Below are 22,169 nucleotides of genomic sequence, written 5' to 3' on the forward strand. Positions count from 1 at the left end.
AGTTTTCTTAATAACTTAACTTCTTAATTTGCATGTCCAACCAAAGTAGCCCTGTTAAACTGCGCACTTGGGTTAATTTTAACTTGAGTTTTCATCGATGGTGTCACCCCAATTCGGATCGGATGAGCAGGAGAGTTATCCCACCACCTGAACGAGAGCCAAAGCTCCCCTCCTCCCCTTTGCCCCCAAGGTCTAGAGCTGCATCGGTGCTAGGTGGGAGATTGAGTTGTGTGCGCACCACTGTACTTCACACAATAAATATACACCAAAAGTGAGATTTTAGATTTTTTTACAATCCTTGTTTACCCTTATGAAAAGGTTTTTTTTTTTTTTTGTATTTTTGTGGAGACATTTTGGTGCATGAAAAAAATCTTGCACTGGAGTGCATATATAATCAGCTTCGAGTAGCTGGTGGGATTTCCACATACTTCAACTTACGTGTACAAACCCATCCCTTTCTTGGTACAAGCAACCCCTATGGGTTGAACTGGAAACATGCTGGATAACGTGCCCCCAACTTGCCTGTCGGAGCCATGGCCCCACTTCAGCGAATTGAAAAAAAAAATTACATTAAAAAAATTGAAAATTTCCCATGTATTGTTTGAATTCGAGTTTAATTTGACCCCACGGGCATCTAAAGGTTAGGCTGTGTGGCCCACCCTTGAAAAAAATCTTCTCTCCCTGATGCCACATGCAAGGGATGAGATGAAGACATAAGTGTTCTTAATGAAAGTTGATTGTGTATCGTGTGAGAATGACTTGTTAACCGTCTCATATACATTGAAGACTTTGAAAAAAACTGCAGAATCAAATGAGATTCTAAATTAGGTAACCATATTTAATTGTTTATGTACACATTTTCATAGAGACGAACCAAGAAAACCTGTTTCTCCTTGACCCACCTAATCCAAATTAACAAGGGCTGCTAAATGGAGGGGCAAAGTAGCCGGTCAAGTCAAGTTCTAGGTAAAACAAATATCAAGCTAATTTCCGGCCCGGCCAAAGACAAAGAATATGTTCCCTAGTTGAACTTTTTAGATGATACTGAAGCGATCAAAGTTGAAACAATCACATTAAGGGAGGTTCTGTATGTAATACGACATATATTATGTTAGCTTGGTGGCCGAGGTCTTAGTTGGTACGGACACATCACATGAGAGTACTTTAAGATAGCTTTCTAGGAATTTTGTTGCTGAAAGGGAAAAAAAAAAATAAAGAACATATCACGACATTAATTTTGATAGAAGAAGAAAATGAAAATATACGTTTTATCTTTTTCTCTTCTTGTTCCCCATTCTCAAAAGAAAAAAATTGAGATATTATAACTTAATCTTTTTGAGGTTTCTTTTAACATATTACTAAATATTTTGAACTGTGATCGATGTTTTTGTAAGAAAATTAGTGGAAAACTCAAATTTCGTATTTGTTGTTCTTGAATTTCTTGGAAAAAAACAGTTTTTTCGACTAATACTTGTAAAAATCTGGCCGATAAAAATTCGACAAGGATATCCGCGACAGTGGTTTTGCTTTTCAGTAAGACTGAGGTTGAGAGCCGTCAATTTTGCGTCCATGCTTTGCGTATTAAGATGTTCATTACATCTGCTAAGTCCCTCAAGGGAACAAGCGGTTCATGCGTAGAATATTTTGACAAATCATATCTTCTTTGTAATCTCCAGCGCAACCATTATTCAGCTAGGTTGAATCCACTACTGTGATCTCGGTCAAGATCATGAGCAGTGGCCGAGTCAGAAAAATTGGTTAGATAGGTATTTGTTTTAAAAAACTCATATTTCATGGGACACTTTTATATACTTATAAAGATAAATGTTTTAAACTGTCTATTTAAAAATAAAGAAATTTCAAGAGTCACCATGTGGCTCTGCCACTGATTTTGAGACAAGGGGATGATAGGGATCCGAGATTCCTTTAGGAATAGATTCAACAGATGAACAGATCTGCTTAATCCACATGGGATCTTCTGCAGAAGTGTCTGATTATCCATATTATCGAGCACCGATCGATCAAAAGGTACTGCAAGTGGACTTAATCCGGGCTAAGATAATCCTGGCTTCAAAAGTTCCAAGATTTACATGTATTTGGTCTATCCAGCTGATTAGTTTTAGTAGTGGTTTCGGAAAGGTTGTGGTTCAAATTTGAGAAGAATTAGAAGACAAGGGGCAGACGCATAGTCGCCCCCTACGTTGAGAATGATGTTATATGAATTATCATTCAATCAATCGCTTCTGGTGCTGTGACATCTTTTTCACACCGGGAGTTTATTGGGCATCAACATGGAAACATGAAATAAGAATCTTTCACGTTTTCCTATTCATCACAGTTTTCTTATTCATTGATGGAAACAAGCACGGACATTAGTACACAACGGCTCACATAGCAGAGCTACTTGTTGGCTAGGGTGGGCTACTGACCACATGAGCTATATAATATTTCAATCTTACATTGTTATGGCTTTAAAATTATATGCAATAACCACACCAAATTTGTGTCACCTATGCAAGTGCCCCATAACTAAAAATTCTCGGCTCAGCCATTGCATTGCACATGTCAATATCTTGCATATCTTATGAGGAAAAGAGCATACACCTCACTTTCCAGAGCACATCACCTCAGGAAAAGGAAGGAAAAGCAAAGATGAGTCGTGGGATTCAATTCTCTTTTGGATGTGAATGCTTACTTTCACATATAAAAATGACTTTTGCTTTTTTAGAACATGTTAATCTTGATTCGGTTGATCTGAAAGGCTGCTTAATTCATTTGATGCTGAAGCAGATCCTTCATTCCCTTTTTGTTTTTGGGATCTAAATCAAGGTCAACATTTGTCTTTCCATGTTCTTTGGCTTGTCTTTCGGAAACGCACTCTTCATTTTGAAATTATCCTATTATTCCGATTGTTGTTACTTTCATGCGGATATCAGTAAAAGCTCAATTTCAACGACATTTTCTCGACACGCATCGGTGAAGACTGATTCGCATCGACAATGTTGGTGAAACATAATCTTCGTCGCCGCACAGCTTCCTGAACGTCAGTAAAAATGCACTTTCAAGGACGTCTGCCATTCCAGGTGTTGATGAATTCTCTCTTTCTTGTAGTGCTACTATTACTGTTACTATTATTACTGTTGTTAAACTTAATTCTGTTAGTTTCCCAAGTCCTTTTTTTTTTGGAATATACAGACGAGTGGCATTTTTTATGATGTTGGGGTCAGGCAAAAGCTTCATCTTGAAGCTTATAGACAAGCACCCATAAACTTTCCATGGTTGAAAGATGTGCAGATCAAAATTGCTCGTATTACGTATAAATTTAATTAGCAGACTATTTCGTTTAATTTATTAAACAGCGAGAAGAAGCATGCATGAAAGGGCCAGGGTACTAGAAAACTAGTGACTTTGAAACTTACAACTCCCTCTTACCATCCGACACAGGTTATTGAAAGGGATGATGAAGTGTATTTCATTGTTCTACAGATTTCACCGATATATGGTGGCAAAAGACCGTGCTGATTTGATAAGAATGAAAACTTTTGATTAGCCAAAACACGACTACAAGACAGAAATTTTCGAATTGTCCATTTTGAAGACATCGTTTTCTTGGAGGGCAGCATCTTAAATGATCGAAAATAATTATTGTGGAAAGAACTGTTTACTTCTATTCACTTGCTTAGAGTTCAGTTATATGCCATCGTCAGAGATTGCCTGAGACATATGCATTCCATTCTCATCTGTTCTGCATCGGGGGTCCATTTTACTCTTTGATTAGCCGTGGAAGTGTCTTCCACACTACCCTTTTTTTTTTATATAATTGTTCTCGTTTTTTTGGTTGCTCAGAAGGTAGAATCTCCCATTTACCAAATAAATATTAATGTCATTTCAACATAAGAAAGAGAGAGTGAACTTACATAAAACTAATATTACAGATATATAATATATGTGCTTCACTACAGAAAGATCGGAAGAAAAAGATAGACTACTAGTTGAGAACTGTAGAATTTTGAAAGATCGAAGACGGGAGTGGGAAAGGGAAGATCTTCTGACCAGTGGCCAAGATGCCTCTGGGATCATACTTAGCTTTCCTCTCCAACAAAATGGCCCACCTTTCTTCACCATAGTGTCTCTTCCACTCTCTTTCCTCCGTGTAGTGGGGGAGGTACATCTTCACCTCAATCTTCCTCTCGTCACATGCTCTCAGAATCTGCCTGTTCTGTTCTTCGTAGAATTCCCAGTCGTCCACTGCAGATCTCAGCAAGCACACCGAGTAAAACACCTCCTCTGTCGGCACTACAGCAGACATCCTCTGATCCCACCTGCACCAATTTTTGACAAAGTGCAGGTACAGTCATCAGGAATCCATTTGAATCCACAGATGTGAACCCTGCAAGTGGAACTGTGTGTCCATGCTGGGCCAAGAATATTATTCCAATTCATGCTAGAATGCCTATATGCTAAGCCGGCTGAGAATATAATCTAGCTTGTGTGCAAAAATATTGATCTAGCTCATGTTTAGAACGTGCAATAGATTATCTTTTACAGAAGATTTCAAAGAAAAATTGGAATTTTCTAGATATACAAAACAGATTCAAAGCTACCAAATTTTATGTAGTTTTTATATGTGCAATAGACAAATTAATTAACTTCAGTGGGGGATAATCGTCCTCCTAACAGTGAAAAACTTGGAAATAATATTGGCCTTCGCCACATTGTGATCGTGTTAAATGGTTTCCATATTGTATTGATCTTTTAGACACTACCAACAAAATTATACACCATTTTAACCGGTGCCCATCACATCTGTAACTTCATTTATCATGATCAAACGTATTAATTAGCAAATTAACTGCAATACGCACGGCACATATGATTCTCTCGCATTCGTCCTTTTCTTATATGTTTTCGAAAGTTGAGCGTGAGCTCTTCTCTTCTAATTCAAATTCAACACTCACTTGTTTCTGTTCAATGGGTAGGAGAGCAACGGCCCGGAAGTGTTCCGAGACAGTATTCCCTTGAAAACCACATCGTGGAACTCCAAGATCCTGGAAGAAGGCACGAACAAGCAGAGCCATGGGTGTGGAACGATCCACAGGCCCTGTGACCTGAGCTTCAGCTCACCCTGGTGAACCCTGTCCAAGAAATCTATATAGGTCACGTCCTTGCTGCCCAACATCCCTGGTATATAGTGCAGCTCGCTGGTCAGTCGCTTCACCTCCTGTAAAAGACATAACAATAAGACCCACATTAGCATGTTTGAGGTGAGACCAACCATCAAGAGGTCTCATATCATAAACCGCTCACTTATAATAATGACATTATCATCTAATACTTATATATATATATATTCAATGAGTCACTTGCATGGCCGGCGGGCACCGCCCTCCTTGTTTTTATATCCATATGTTTATCAGTACACGTAACCCAATCGCATACCAAATATATTAAAAAATAGAACATTCTTACTAGGAACCAGGCACCGAATCTGGTGACGAGATCCTATCCTTCTATCATCCATACTTGGACAAAAAGTGTGTGTATATATATGAAAGTGGTTACTCTTTCACATCATATAGATGACCAACTAGGTTTAAGCAGTTATATTCAGGTTTAAGAGGGAAGCTGGTTATATGCAAGTCTATGATGATGTAAAGGTGCACACGCCTGTGTGCATGGTGCCTATCCTTAAGAGTGGGCCAGAGGCATCAGTAATTTATATGTCAAGCATCAGAGGCTGTGCATGATGCATCCCGGTGTCCATAACTATCTGTTCATTCGGCCCAACAGGTTAAGTCAAGCCGCATATATGGTCGGTTGACGATCAGATCTTCTGTATGTGTATCATCATAAGGTTGGTGCAACACATCTTAGCAGCATGTCTTTATTGGAAGTGCGTGGAGAGAATTTTACCTCATCTACAAGATTTTGGTCGGTTGAATTCATGTAGTACTTGCCGGCCTCTAAGCAGTAGAAGATCGTGTCTTCAGTTGCTTCGAATTGAGGGAAGTCTTTAAATGGAGATAATCTCCAGTTGTTGCCGTTAGAGTTACTGTTGCAGCCATTTGCACCCATCACGATCGCCCCCTCGACATAGTCGAATCCACCGTCTTCCTCGCGAGTTAGGGATATAAGATATTCTTGGTCCTTCGAGAACTCAGTAAAATTGGTGTATCCCATCCTCAGCCATCTCACCTGAATCAGTACATACATGGACAGTTGAGTACCACATTTGTGTATATAATGAAGCGTAGAATTACTTGCAGCTGACCAGAGATTGCAGTTCTCCCTTTAAGAAGAATAAGAAAGAAACTCTCATTCATTAATTCTTCAGCCTATAGTTTAAAACATTTATTTTTTCAGTTAAACTTAGATGTGAACTAGCTCACGATCTGCCATACATACCATTTCCGGAGCCTTCTCAAGAGTAATTCTCGCTCTCGTTATGATACCAAATTGCCCAAGCCCTCCAAGAACTCCATAAAACAAGTCGGAATTCTGGTTTGGTGAGCACGTCAAGATCTCCCCCTTTCCTGTAATTCAAGTGCAGATTTCCTCAGTTAATACAATTACATTTTCGTATAAAAAAAAAGGAATCACTGCAAACAATTGCACGACGGAAGAAAAACAAAACTAAGAACCACGTGCTTCCGGAATAACATAAACTAGCTATTATCTTCTGCCAGGTATCCCTAATCATGCGCAGAGAATTGTTCTCTTGTGCTTCAAATTTTCATAACGTTGTAGTCTTATTCTTGAGCCCGTACATGGATATCCAATGCTGGCTATTCTTTGTATATATATACGGTGAAAGGATAACTCTAGGTTCATTTAAAGTAGAGAGATGTTGAGAAAAAAATAATAAAAAAAACTTATAAACTAATGTTAGATGATAAAAATATCCATATCTTTTTTTATTTTTCTAACCGTCCATGGATTGGATCCAATCGATGCACTATATATATATATATATATATATAAACACACAGTAGAGCACTATAGATTAACGTGAACAAAAGCGAGATACAGGCACAATGATCGTTTACCATTGACGACGTCCATTTCGAGCACATTACTGATCTGAGGACCACGACGGAATGCTTGGCCACTGACTCCTGCATTAGAGAGAGTCCCGCCAACTGTGAGGTACAAATAGTCGGTCCAGGTCCTCGGCGCGAGCCCGTGCTTGGTGGTGGCAAGCAGCACTTCTATCCACAGTTGCCCGCCCCCCACATCCACATAGCAGTCACTGCCATGGCTACCATCACGGCAGGAAACAAAGATACTACTATTTTTGCTGTCATGCAAGGACCTCATCTCCACGACCACGCCGTTGGCCGCCTGCGCCTGGCCGTGTATGGAGTGTCCATGTCCCCTGGCTGATACCCGGACAGGGCAAGAAGATTGGTAATAGTAGCTAATGAGTTTCGCTATGTCAACGTCGGAGGCCGGGCGGAGGACGCCGGCGGGGTAAACTTGTGTCATATTGCCAAAATCAATGGAAGCATGGTACAAAGCAGTAGAGTTGCTTGTTATCTGCTCGGATAAGTCATCGGGGAAGGAGGGCAGGCATGGCACAGGAAAACCAACTGTGGCAGCAATCAGGTTTGCTGCTACGATCAGCGTGATCGTGAAGAAGGTGGTAGGAGAATACATATTGTGATAGAGAAAGGATACTGGTTTTGGTGATCTGGGATGATGGCAGGCAACATTTCTCGAGCGTTTATATAGACACAGGTAAGAGAAAGTGATGGAGGAAAATCTTTGGTTGCAGGAAGGAGATCTCCGCAGGAAGATCAACGTACGGCCAAACTTTATTTGTTTTTTTCCGTGGAAGTGAAAGATTCGGAAGATCTGGAACGGAAGATCGATAGTTACAGATTTTGGTTTCACACTGAGGCGGCAACAGAACGTTTGAAAAAACATTGGCTCTCTCAAAGTCGCCACAAGAGATTCGGATTCTGCTTACATTTCACTATGAAATTTTTAAATATTATACAAATCCCCATATGTGGAAGCTGAAAATGAGTTTATGGAAGAAGTCTCTTTTCTTCCAAATCTATGTGATCGTCCTTGATGTCAGTTTTTGTCATGCATGGGCCAACAGTAATGCCTGGTTTTGCCCACAGATAAAGCTGCCTCCATACAGATTTTGAACGGTTCAAACAAAATGGTAGAAGACATTGCTTCTTTTTTTCTCTCTCTCTCTCTTATATATATATATATATAAATATATATAAATGTTGACTATTGAGTCGTTTGTCCATCTAACCAGGATTATTCATATGAAACAAATAAAAGGTTGAAAAAAATACAAAAAGAAAAAATTATGAATTAATATATCACATTTTTCTTCTTGTTTTTTTCTTCACAGTCCATCAACTTAAATCGAACAGCTTATAACTTGGTGGCTCTAAAAAACTAGATTTGCCGTCTAATTTTTCTATGTATATATATACAGTCTTGTCTTATAATCTTTTAAATTTGAAAGGCCTGCAAGAGTTAGAAGCTTTTGATTAGCGTACTCCGAAGCATCGTTCTAGTCAAGAAGCTTTGCATGTCACACAAGAGACTCAAGCTCCAAGTTGGTTATGTGTTGAGCCCAAAAAAAAAGTGGTCTTATAAGGACAAAAGGAAAGTACCAATGCGTTGCCTTTTTAGCATTTTTATTTTGCCCTTGGGAATGGGCACGGCGGGCTTGTGAGGGGTTGAACACATGAGGCGGGTGTTAGACAAAGTCCTTTTTTTTTAAGTTGGCTAAGGAAAACTTGAGTAGAGTTTTTATTTCATAATCTCCCACGAATTCTTTAATATGGCGGCCAAGTTGGTACATATTGATTAAAAAGATCTTTTACGTAGAGTTTTTTTTAGACCTTTGTTTCAAAATAATCGATATAGGATTATCCGTGCACCACGTTTCTTGAGACTAACACATTGGTTTTGAGACCGTATATATGATTTGGATTTTATATCAGTTATGTATGATGATTTAGGGGGTTTTGAGGGTTGTTTCGAGCCGAGATAGTTCTATGGTACACCTTTCAACTCAAGTATCATGCATGCCACTATTTGCAGTACAGAGAAGTATGAATTATGGGAATCGAATTGAGGACGATAATTCAACTGCTTTGTCTTTTAGTAGAACATAACCCAAAATGTAATTAACTTATCTTGATAACCAATAAGTCTATGGATTGGGAGCATTAGTACTTAAGGCATCCAAGCTTCTAAACCATTTATTTTTTACTCAATAATTAATATATGTAAAATTTTTCTTTGAGTCCTCTTCACATACACAAAAGTGTTACTTCAACTCTTTAAGGCATATTTTTTCATTGATATGGGGCTCTAAGGCTTGGCTTTGTGAATGTCTCAACTTGTATAAGGAGTGTAGCATAAATGGTCGGGGGGGGGGGAAGCAGCATGCATGAGGCACATCATCGGTTCCAAACTTGGTGTGCTCCCAAGCCTGTCTTGCGACCAGTTTTTATTTGTACCTAGAAAAACTATGAACCAAGACAACTGGTAGTGAAGAACTCATATTCTTAAATTCTTATCTTATTTGGGTGATCATCGATAGTTTGAGTCAGTAGCGAAGCTACATATAGGCTGGCATGGGCAGTTGCCCACCCCACCCCAGCAACAACATTTTTATTTATTCTTACATATTTTTACATAGATTTCTTACAATTATTTATATATGTTGTGCCCTGAGAATTTTTATAACAGTGTCCCATAGCAAAAAAATCTGGCCGCCAGTGGTTTAAGTTAAAAACGTTTTTGTCATGACAGAAAAAATTAATCATCAGTTCGTTAGTTTTTCTTTAACGAATCATTCTCTTTCATTCAAAAGTGAATGAAAATCCATAAATGAGACAAACTTTGATATACGGAACATTTTGTTGTCATATATCTCTAATCAAGGGGAGACAAACCCCACTTGTGGAAATTGTTACACGCGTTTGATCGGGCCTTAACCAAGAAAAGACAAAAATACCTTCAAGATTAGTTAACGAGTCTTTAAAAAATTCCCACTACATACTAAATTTGGGAGAACCCATCTTTTTTTTTTTTCATTTTCTAACATGGCGTATGTCTTGTGATCAAGGGGTATCGAATATATGAACAGTGTATTAGATTTCAAACCCACAGCAAGCAGTACTGATCGGTGAGAAATCTTTTATCGTAAGAAACCATTTCCTCTCTCCTAACTTTTAATTTTAACTTCAAGACACTTTATTTTGCTGCGGTTGACAAATTGGCAAATTCGGTTCAAAATTCATATTTGGATTTGGATATGAATATATAAATCAGATTTGAATCGTGAATTTTGGATTGGATTAAGATATGACCTTTCTTTGTTTGTATTCAACTATGAATTTGAATCCGAACGTATGAATATATCTGATATGTGACCCGTTGACATCTTTTGAAAGCTTCCGTTTGATGACAAACTTTTCTGGAAAAATAAATGACAGTTGTTGGCCGTGGTCTTGGTGCAACGTAAGGGCTGCCGCGTAATCCAGTGCAACGCGGTTTAATCGATGACGTATAAAGCTTTGTTCCCCATGATCGATTTGGGTTCTTAGTAGTACCAGCAGCAGTACAAAGATCTTGCACTACCAATTAATATCGATGTGAACTTTGATTATGTTAACTTCAGGATAAATTTAGATATTTATGAAATAAAGATTCTTTAAAAAATTGGATCTTTTACACACACACACATATAGACAGTTTATGGTATAGTAAAGGTTTATGATGCTTTTAGCAATTGTGTATGTAATAGCTTCAATTTTTGAGTCAAATGGGAGAGCTCAATACTGTCATATACTTAATGTTGCTTCATGGTTAAAATTTAAAAATTTTTAATTGAAGAACAGTAACTAAATTTTATATATATATATATATATATATATATATATGTATGCAATTTTATAAAGCATATGGTAGGATGTTGAATGATCAAAATCTGAGCTGTATATTGGATTTTATGACAGTTATACAACTAAGGGTTTTAATTTTTTTTTATCAATAAATCCTTAAATAAGTCTAAAAATCGTGAAACCTTTTTTGTCTCCACTTAGTTTCCAAAAATTTGATCGTTCACTATATTCAAATAGTAGGATGTCATGAAAGAAGAGTACGAGCGGTGGCTGGATGTACAACCATTGTCTGTTGGGCAGCAATATTTAAGCTCCGTTTATGTACATGGGATGTGCTAGCTGCCGCCATATTTAAGACTCTTTTATATACATAATGTGTGCTAGCTACCTAGACTTTGTTAAATAATTAAGTCAATCGCCAAATATAGATGGTCGGTTCCAAATTTTATATTGTTTTCTGTCTCAGTCTCACATGCAGGTTGTGATGGTCCTCACAAATTGAACCATATAAAAGAATGCAAAATGCTCAAGTTTTATATAAATAAAATCAAATGTATATCTTTTTATATGGTTAGTTTCATGTAACAACTTACATCACTGTGCATCACACAGACTGCATAGTAGAGAAGACATGATTTGTGAATCTTATATGTATATATAAACCTACTAATATCCCCATGATGCCCTCCAAGGGCACAGAAACATGTTACATAAGTGCACCAATCCACTGTGCGCGCGCACACACACACACACATATAATTGGTAGATCCCATACCACTAGGTCAGGGACAAAAACCAGTCTCCTTATGTCAAATTGTTAAAACACCTTTTTCTACAATCCAATTGTACAGATCTGATCTTAATGATGCTTGATTAAGTTAATTCTTTTTAAGCCTAATAATATTTTTATAGAGATAGAAAAATAAACGGCTCTTGTAACATCAAAATTTTACTAGTAGAAAAATCAATATTTTTTGTAAGTGCAACTTCAATTGAGAGTTGTTTTATGTTAAATTAGTGTTCATATATAACATTCTTGAACGTTCATATTTTCTTCAAAATATTCATTAATAAGAATTTAAGAGGTCTGGTTTTTATCCATGCCCTAGATGGTCTGGAATATACTGAATTTCTTATATATATAGAAATCAAGAGGTCTGGTTTTTCCGGCCTTTTTTTTTTTTAAAGATGGATTATTGAGAGAAAATCAAGGAGAAAAAATTGTTAATTAATGTTATGCGACTGAAATACCTTACCTCATTTTTCTCCTTGATGTATTATGAGTCATCGATTTCAAAAAGATGAATGGCTAACATGATACTTCATGAGTTTAGCACCTAAAGGCTTATCGTATATGCATGTATTCCTTCGGCCATCTAGATGTTTCAAATTCTCACACATACAAGTGTGAGAATTTGTATTGTCATAGCAGCTGAATTATTCGAATGAAGATGTTGGTCAGTAGCATTTGCAAACCTCAAAGCAACAGAGGATGGTGCTGTTCTCATACGAAGATAATCTCGAATTGTTGCCATTAAACTCACTACTGCATCCATCCCCATTACTGATCATGATCAACCTTGAATCCCCTCTCTCGCTCACCATTCAATCCTCAGCCACCTTACCTGCAATATGTATCATCTCTGCTTGTGATAACAGTAGTCCGTATGAAAGATGCAGAATCAGTACAAGTTGAAAGCTGGGTTTATGTTCATGGAGTTGCTTCTAAAGCGGTTTTCTCTTTTAGGAAATAGAAGGAGAAGCTGATTTATATATTCAGCAGCTATAAATTTCGTGACTTGAACTGTTCTGAGAACTATAGCTTATATGACATGCGCACCATGCTCTTCTTCTTGCTCTTCTGCATGTTGATGTCTATGCTGAGGATGATTCAATGCTAAATAATCTCTCCGTGATTTCTGTGCTCTGATAAACGGTTGAATGTAGGTTTTCTTCCATTTGATTTTTAGATTTTGCACCTTCATGTTATCAGTTTCGGATATCGTTTTTTGTTTGGTCCCGAAGATTCATTTGGGTCATAACCCTATTCAAGGGCCATGTTTGGTCTTAAGGATTTACAGGTTTAGTGACTGATGGTCAAAATCTTGCAGGATTGTAGGAGAAGGAATCAAGGGGAAAAATGAAACACTTATCTTTGGAGTTGAACCATCGAGGAGCTTTTGTATGAAGAACTTGAAGAATGCACATGAATGCAGGAACGAGCAGAGCACAGAGAAAACGCAGCAAGGACGGCAAAGCTTCCTGATGAAACGAGATCAACTCAGATGTCTCTGGAACGAGAACAGCAACGCGCACTGCTCTTTGATTCACCTTTCCTTCTGCTGCAATTACATTTACCATATTGTTCTGTCTTCTTTGAGATTCACTTGGATTCAGACCGCTGTCATCTCTGTTCTTGTCTGATTCACCATCTGCATCAGTTTCTCGTAGTGATGTGCACAAGTTAAAATCGTGATGGGACAGAAGTCTCATCCATTAGAGTTTAGAGAGGAGGTCTACTACTCCAGTGAAATACCCACTTTGTGGCTCCTTCCTGAAACAGGAACACGGTCAAGAGGACGCTTCATCAAATTCGGATTTAAGAAACGACATCTGATCGAGTTCAGATTCAGTTTCAAACAAGTATTTAATCAGAGTCAGTTTTAAGTATCTAACTGGATTCAGTTTAGATTTCAAATAAATAAACACACATTTTGACTCTATATGTTTTCGAAGTCGGTTGAATCTTAACATATTATGGTGCGGTCTGGACTCGGTCGTGTATCTAAAAGTTTGATTAGACTCATATCTTGAGATGAAAATCAAATTTGGATAGGGTTGAGGTTGTGAACTTAGAAATTAGATTCAGATATGGTACAGAGTTTTATTCATTCACATTCGAACATGAATTTGAATCCAAATATGTGATCATTTGATAAAGTGGATATAGTAAAAGATAATCCGACCATTTTGGACAACCCTAGTTGTGTTTCCCTAGCAAATGATCTTGTTCTAATCAAAGCAAATCCATCAAGTACCCATATCCAACCCAGGTCGTAGATCTCCTTCCCAAAGCTTGCACTCGGATAAGACTGTACTATGCTTGACCCATGTAATGGATCCAGGAGCGCGGGGAGAAAATTCTGGTTAAGATGCACTAGTTATAAGATTTATATTTTCAAGAGACATCAATATGTAAATGAGAAAAATTACCTTGAGGTTTTTCTGTGACTGTGTGGGCAATTGCCCACACCTCCTTTCACCTACACAAAACTTCCAGAAGCCTTTCCCTTTTTATGAAAAGGCAGCCATGTTTTAATGGGCCCATGCTGTGGGATGTGGTCATATAAGGAGGGGACAATACTATGTCACTCGACCAGAGTGGCTGATCTTGACCCAAATACTCATACTCTTGCATCCTTTCCTTTCAAACAAGCTCAAATTTATAGGTGGATTATCGTTAGTAGGGGCACAAGGAAGGGGGCCCCGCCTAGGCCACCCCAGCTAATCGAAAAACAAAAAAATATATTAAAAATATTGAAATTTTTTAGTTGCATAATGTATTTTTTGGATTCAGGTTTAGTTTGGTCCTACTTGAATCGTTTGGCCCGCTCCTCAAAAAATCCCCGCTCCGCCCCTAATCATTTGAATTGGATTTGTATGAGTATGTCTTTATCTCATGTTTTATCAACAAAAGACAAGACTTCTTAATCTCAACAAATTTGTATCTGTATGTCTTCACATTTATGGGAAGTAATTATACGTAGAGGCTCAACTCTTAATGCATTGAACATTGTTGTAAACATCTCCGTGTGTGGGATTGTAGGGGTGATATGCATCGTATCGGCCCCTCAGCGCAGTTATAAATGAGTTCTTCCGCATTGATGGCAGTGGCGGAACCACATATAGGCTGGTGTAGGAAGTTGCCCACACCAGCTTCTTAATTTTCTTTCATTTTTACATTAAGAGCATTTGATATTTATTTGTTACACATGTAAATGTCCCTGAAAAATCTTTTGGCCCTACCACTAATAACCTCAAAAAGATCAAGAGTTCAAGAAAAATAAAATTAGATAAAAGCACTTACTAGATTTTCATGGAAATTAGGGAAGCCTATTAGATATAGATCAAACTCCAGACTCCAACATCCACAAAAGGATGACGGACAATCGACCGGACTGAATCAGCCAATATTGGCCATATTTCAACCAAATAACAATAATAAATAATTTATTTATTCCACAAAATTTGATTTTAGATGAAGATGATGATGGGACTAAATCCAGATCTGGTGGGCATTTGCATACACCAAACAACCTTAGATATTAGATCTCTCATCTATTCAAACCTTAATTAGCCTTAAATCAACCATCCACATATGGTTGACTAAATTAAAGTGACCTGGTTCGGACTCAGCTCTATATAATTTGAATTGCCCGAACCTGAACAGGTGGACCAGGTCAGAACAGCTCATTAAAGTTGGCTGGTTGTCGAACCCAAAACTCCTTCCCATCCATAGAACTGACAAGAAAGGCCAAAAACATCGTCATTCCCTTGCCATTTCATCTGTTCAACTTCATGAAAACAGCTGGTCAGCTCTTTTCTTCGATTTACATATAGAATGTCAATAGTGCCTACCAAATTAGTACCTATATATATATATATATATATATATATATATATATATATATATAGAGAGAGAGAGAGAGAAAAAAAAAAAAACCCATAAAATAAGAATACATAACAAAATTTAAAAATAAAAAGTCACCTATATACAAAAACAAACTGCAAAAACAAAATAGAAAGAATGAATTATACAAGATAACAACATAATAAAATAAAATAAAAAGGGTATAAAGAAAGTGAACATATGTGGTGGCAAAGTCACCGAATAACAAATGAAGAACGACGCCATAATTGAATAGCAAAGTGTACATCTTTATACATAACAATCCGGTGATGAAAATGTTCCTAAATGCACCACCAAAACCAAAAGGAGAGAAAAATCTTTCAGCCGTCGGTTTAATCTTTTCAACAAAAAACACACACATATATATACACAACGCGGCGTTTGAAACGCGCAAAATAAAATCTTCTCCACACGAGTATTTCTTCGGACAATTGGGGCTTCCATAACCCACGACCACGTGAAAGAATGAGCACCTCCACGAAATTCTGGGAATGCATTGATGAAAGCAAATGGCAAATGATCATGACACCGAGCTTGATATTATTTCTTTCTCTTACGAGAAAATCTCTCACAAAATCAATAAAAAAAAATAGTATAAGGCCCTATTCTTATAAAAATGTCAATGAATCCAATCTGATTACTATTAACAATATATGGTAGATGATGTTGAGTTGCTTTTAGTAGGTCATTTCCTACTTCCTTATGTCCGGCATCCAAATCCGACGACGAATTTGAGAGAAAATGTAAATATCGAAAGACACTCTATCAAGAACCAAGTGTGGGCTTGTGTGGGCAATGTTTTTCAGATCTAAGTCATCTTATATTGCTGCCTCATAAGTTCCCAACGAAAAGATTCTCGATCCGCTACTATCAATGGCAAGTGCATCTTAAGATGAGGAAAAGTGTGATGTTAGTTTTGGTGTTTTACGATGACATTTTCATTGTACTTCAACTTGTATATCAGTAACAATATAATATATCATCATAGAAAGCATTAATGGTATAAAGGTGGTTTAGGTTTTAGTAAACTGCTTTTTCATAGGCAGAAGGTCTGATATTTTTCACTTTGAAACTGTGGCTTCGTTGGTAAAACTTGGTAAATCGGATCATTCTTATTAGGCGGTCGTCAGCAAAAGCAGGACCCCGTTTTAGAAAAAGTTACAAACATGGAGCCCATTTGTGTTATTTTATCAAAAGGTAGACCGCATAAAAAATATAACTGTATTATTTTTATTTTTGAGTTGCAGTTTTCACAAAAAAAAGTTGTTTTCTAGAAATATATATTCCTGAAAATGAACAACTTGGGGTGAATTTGTTTTAATATTATTTTGCAATTTCATTTTAAAATGAATAAAAGGGAGAAAAAGGATGAGCTTGGAGAGAGAGAGAGAAAACCCGCGCTGTAAAGACTAAAGAGTAAATAATTAAATGTCCTTTCTCCCCGCCCCTACCATTCCCTCTCTCTCTCTTACTCTCTCTTATCTTTCGGTGCTCTGCCCCTAGGGTTTTTGGTTATCTCTCTCGCTCTTGCTCTCCTCTCTACTCTCTCCTCTCACTCACTCTCCCGTCCTCCCCAAATCTAGGGTTTCGTTTTTGTTAGGGTTCACTCGGACCCAGCCCTTGTTTGGAGGAGGAGGAGGAGAAGGTGCAGTTTAGAGGATGGCCAACAAGAATGGTGGATCTGGGGAGAACGCCGCCCCTTTCAATATGGCCGAGCTCGGCACCGCCGGTCAGTCACCCACCTTCTCTCACTCTTTATGAAAGGAATCCTGGTTTTCTTCTTCTGACTTTGGTGTTATGGTGTAGTTCTGAGTGAGGAGGATCGTGCCGAGCTTGTCGACGTTATAAAGGTGAGGGAGAGTTCTTGCTTGATTTTTTTTGGGTACCTAAATCTACGAATTATCTGGTTTGTAGGGGACTTCACGTTTTCAGGTTGTTCCTAATATTTGAAATTTCTTTGGCCTCTGCCCGATTTCATTTGTCGTATTCATGGGTCTGTTCTTCGTGATGTTTGCCTTTGGGGCAAAATTTATTGCAGAACAAGCTGCAGAACCTTGCGGGGCAGTCAGAGTTTCTCGAATCACTGTCGCCGGTGGTCCGCAAGCGCGTCACATCTCTGCAGGAAATTCAGGTTCTCAACTTGCTTCGTTTTCTTCTGATCTCATTCCCCTGTTTCTTTGGTACAGTTAGCCTTAAGGGACTGGTATATGGTTCTATTTGTTCAAGATTTTCTTCTTCATTAAGTACGGCGTTTGGGATTGTGCTTTTGTCTCAGTTGAGGACTGTGGTGTTTCATTGGTGTAAGTTAATTACACGTTGGATCTTCAATCTTCATAATGGTAGAGGTCCACCCTTATTAATTATTCATTGAGCCTTCCATCTTTATAATGGCAAAGATTCACCGTTATTGCTTTGAGTACAGTTGATTCGTGATGTTGGATTATGCCATCCCTCTTTATATGTTTGAGTCGTCCACTTTTTGTTTTCACGGTTTTCTCTTACCGCCTGTACTTGTAAACGACTGGCTTACAAAAGCGGGATCGTAAACTGAAATTAAAAGATGGGGTACAAGGTTTTAGTTTGGGATAAACGGACAAAATCGAAGGAAAAACTTTCTGATTTACATTAACAAACTGAGTCCAGCATGACGAGTTCCAGCGTTCAAAAAATTCAGTCGCTTCTTTCTTTGCTTTTTAACCTCCATCAAGGAAACTTTAATTACGGGCAAGACTGACTGAAAGCATGGAATACTTGTCAGAAGCCCCCCAGATTTTGTTTCCCTTCATGGTCGAGATATGAGATAGGTTTGTGGGATCAATGTTCTCAGTATTGGTATTGGTGCCTTATCGGTTTGGTCACCGGCACAGCATTTCAGCCTCAGCTCATATTTGCCCTTTTCTCATTTTTATTTTAAAAAATAATTAAAAGTAATTTAAAATGATTTAAAAATGACAAAGCTAACTTATCAGCTAGTATTGGCCAGTGATGATATGATATGATTCTGACAACATTGTGTAGGATTTGCATCTAGGAGCCCCATGTTTGGATAGTGAGAGATTACTATCTAGGTATCACTTTCAATCCCCCTTAGCTTATAGATACACATACACACACTTGTATGTACATAGATGCAGGAACCTATACATCTACATGAAGAATTCACATTATGTCAGAGACTAGTTGACAGAGCATGACTTGCTGACCAACCAGCTAGTCGGACTACATGGGCACCAATCTGGATTTGACAACTAAGTGAAAAATGAGCTGTTGGAATGAAGACTCAAAGGAGTTTTACAGGGTGAACTGAGAGACGCAAGATTGAATTACATTTTCTGACCAAGGTGTCATACGGGAGTATTGAGTGGATTAAATGTAGTTTGTGTGTGCTTATTCTGCTTGAGATGTGTAGACCTTGACATAAGGTCATCCATTCTCGTGGGGAACTTAGGTAGTATTATTGACATTCTTCAAGTACCTGGGGCTGTCATATGAAGTGGCCTGGATGACCTACTACTGCCATATGTCCGTTGCTTCTAACAGGAAAGATGTGTTTGTTTTCCATGACTGACAGCTAAATACACGATCAGCAGGTAAAAGTACAGGTGCAAAGTGACTGTGAGAAGTGAAGTGCTCACATAATTTATGAGTTACATGTGTGCATGTGTAATTGTGGATATGATGTAAAAAAATCAAATATCAAGTTCTTGAAAGATACGGCACTTCCTTATAAGGAGGAATGATGTTTGTTGCAGCCATAGCTTCATTGAGACATGAAGGAAAATTAAGTTAACCAATACTTTAGACAAGCTCTTATTTATATACTGATAGTATCATGATGTTCTGAAGAGGTCTTATTGATATATTTGCCTTTATGTTTTTGTTTCAACTGCTTGTGCATATTTAGTTGATCCTTCCCGATCTTTTTTGGTTTGGATATTCTTATATCTTCAATCCCTCAGGATTGAGTTACCGGAATGGTTCTATGTGGTGTTGCCTAGGTCTCTAATCCTTTGTGATATAGAAGCTGTTTGTGTGTTCTTGCTGCATACTTGCAACCATGCACTCTTGTCTGCTTATGTGCATGTAGTCCCAATCTTAGTATTTTACACATTTTTATACAAATATTTGTGCTGATGATTTATAGTCCTAACTTCATGAGCTGGAAGAAGAATTTTTAAGATAGAGCAGCGCTTGAATAGAAACTTTATACTAAACTAACCCATGCAGTATTTCTAAGCATTTCCATACTAATATTTGGTCCTGAAAATTTGCAGTCCCAACATGATGAGCTGGAAGCAAAATTTTTTGAAGAAAGAGCAGCACTTGAAGCTAAATACCAGAAGCTTTATGAGCCTCTTTACTCAAAGGTATTCAATTGTAGTAAATTAATAGACCTAAAAATCTATTTGGTTTTGTTGAATATCTCGACTGTGTCTTTGAAGACCCTTATATGTGTATTCATTTGCATTGCTTGAATTGCAGCGGTATGAAATAGTAAATGGCGTTGTTGAAGCTGAAAGTGTAAAGAGTGAACCTGCAGAAGAAAATGCTGCAGACGACAAAGCAGCAGAAGGTATGTTGGTTTGTTTTCTGGTTTCATAGTTTTTGTGGTTCCTTGGACACTTAAAGTTGATTGCATGATCTACTTTGTAGTGAAAGGAGTTCCAGATTTTTGGCTTACAGCAATGAAAAATAACGAAGTCCTTGCTGAAGAGGTAAAAAAAATGCCAATCTAATGTTCATATTTGTCTGCCTCGGTCATTTGAATTGCTGCTCATTGTCTATTGTTGTCTTTGTTTGTCCTTGCAACTATGGTTACAGATTTCTGAGCGTGATGAAGGGGCTCTTAAGTATCTCAAAGACATTAAATGGGCTAGGATTGATAATCCAAAGGGTTTCAAGCTGGAATTCTTCTTTGAAACTAATCCCTACTTTAAGAATTCTGTCCTTACAAAAACTTATCATATGATCGATGAGGACGAACCTATATTGGAGAGAGCAATAGGGTAACTTATGATGGAAGTTTGCTCATTTTTCTTGAACCATAGATGCTTTTTATTTTAAATGTTGTGAAAGGCTGATAAATTTCTTATTATTTTGAAGCACTGAGATCGAATGGTATCCTGGGAAGATCCTCACACAGAAGGTTTTGAAGAAAAAACCAAAGAAGGGATCAAAGAATGCCAAGCCCATAACCAAAACTGAAGACTGTGAAAGCTTCTTTAACTTTTTTAACCCACCTCAGGTCCCTGATGATGACGAGGACATGGATGAAGATACTGTAAGCCCGTGAACTTTTGCTGAGATGGTGAACATTTTTCTTCCTTTTAGCAGCTTATGTCTTTCTTCTTATTTTTGACAGGCTGAGCAGCTGCAGAATTTAATGGAGCAGGACTATGATATTGGGTATGCATCTCAAACCTGCATCTCTCTCTCTCACCCACACATGCCTCTGCCTTTCTCATGCTTTTGATGTTTGACCATTTGGCTTCAGGTCTACTGTTCGAGATAAAATCATTCCTCATGCTGTATCATGGTTTACGGGGGAGGCTGTCCAAGCTGAGGACTTTGAAGATATTGAAGGTGATGAAGATGATGAAGATGAAGGAGATGAAGATGAGGATGAAGAAGATGAAGAAGATGAGGATGAGGATGAGGACGAGGATGAGGAGGAGGAAAACAAGAGCAAAAAGAAGGTAAATTTTGTGTCTTGTTCATGCTGATTGTTTTTTGTCATTTTTATTCTCCTTTTTCCTCTTGATATCAACTGTGCTGACTTGCTGATTTACTGTCCCTGCAGCCTGCCAGTGGCCGGAAGGTATTATATGCGAACCTTTTCCTTTAATATTTTTTATGTCACTTCCGGGTTTATTCTTTTCTGGTATAGACAACTTAACTGTGTTATCTCTACATGAATGCCTGTTTTCTTTTATAGAAGAGTGGTGCCCAACCTAGTGCTGCTCAACAGGGAGAACGCCCGCCAGAATGTAAGCAGCAATAGCATTGTGTAGCTGTCAATTATGTGTGGGGATTAGTGTTTCTGAGGTGAGATGTTGGAGTGAGGTTAGCCCGTGTCTTTTATTTTGTAAAAACCTCATGTGTAGGGGTTTTGAGTTTTGGAATGATATTATTTTTCTTGTTTCCGCCTTTCAGACAGCCACCTAGGGTGGCATATAGTAATCAGTAGAGAAGATCAGATTGAATTCATCATGTTCATCCATCCATGTGTGTTCCTATTGAGAAAGCAGTGTTCTTGCATTGTCAGTGTATGAACCTTTTGAACTGTGTTTTGTCAATGGTTAGTACGGTGATAATTTATTATAATATTTGGCTTGGCTTTGCTGGATGCCTACATTTTTTGGGGTGTGGGGGAGATACTTGTTGGTTTCAAGAGTGGTAGCCAGGCTGGCTCTTGCTATTGTAAGACTTGTTTGTTGGCACCAACATGATCTAATATAATGAATGAGTTTTGTATGTTCAGGTTGAAATTGCTCCCTCCAATATGGAGGACGTTACTTTTTTCTTTTATTTTTTCTTTTATTGATTGTATTTGTTCAGGGAAATTGCGTCCCAGTTTGAGCGGATATGTCCCT

At 37.9% G+C, this 22,169-nt stretch overlaps 2 protein-coding genes across 5 annotated transcripts; one reads left to right on the forward strand and one right to left on the reverse strand.

The window, feature by feature from the left end:
* Positions 1–3,973: 3,973 nt before the first annotated feature.
* On the reverse strand, positions 3,974–7,674 carry LOC116255927 (cytokinin dehydrogenase 5-like). The gene is made up of 5 exons (XM_031632018.2): positions 7,047–7,674; positions 6,406–6,533; positions 5,914–6,195; positions 4,959–5,221; positions 3,974–4,322 (listed from the first exon to the last, which is right to left on the reverse strand). The coding sequence occupies exons 1-5, from the start codon at positions 7,654–7,656 to the stop codon at positions 3,989–3,991; spliced, it is 1,617 nt and encodes a 538-aa protein (XP_031487878.1). The 5' UTR covers positions 7,657–7,674; the 3' UTR covers positions 3,974–3,988.
* Positions 7,675–17,022: 9,348 nt separating this feature from the next.
* LOC116256548 (nucleosome assembly protein 1;3-like) lies at positions 17,023–21,922 on the forward strand. 4 transcript variants are annotated; one of them, XM_031632945.2, is made up of 13 exons: positions 17,023–17,305; positions 17,383–17,426; positions 17,615–17,707; positions 19,851–19,943; positions 20,059–20,149; positions 20,230–20,291; positions 20,398–20,582; positions 20,680–20,857; positions 20,939–20,982; positions 21,071–21,272; positions 21,377–21,394; positions 21,515–21,621; positions 21,730–21,922. In XM_031632945.2, exons 1-12 carry the CDS (start codon positions 17,236–17,238, stop codon positions 21,575–21,577), a joined length of 1,143 nt encoding a protein of 380 aa, XP_031488805.1. In that variant the 5' UTR covers positions 17,023–17,235; the 3' UTR covers positions 21,578–21,621; positions 21,730–21,922. The 4 variants fall into 4 exon arrangements, with proteins under 4 accessions (XP_031488805.1, XP_031488803.1, XP_031488802.1 ...); XM_031632942.2 differs by having other exon boundaries at positions 17,024–17,305; positions 21,512–21,621; XM_031632943.2 differs by having other exon boundaries at positions 21,515–21,922.
* Positions 21,923–22,169: the final 247 nt, after the last annotated feature.

Source organism: Nymphaea colorata, chromosome 6, assembly GCF_008831285.2.
Source record: "Nymphaea colorata isolate Beijing-Zhang1983 chromosome 6, ASM883128v2, whole genome shotgun sequence".
In the NCBI taxonomy this organism is placed as follows: Eukaryota; Viridiplantae; Streptophyta; class Magnoliopsida; order Nymphaeales; family Nymphaeaceae; genus Nymphaea; species Nymphaea colorata.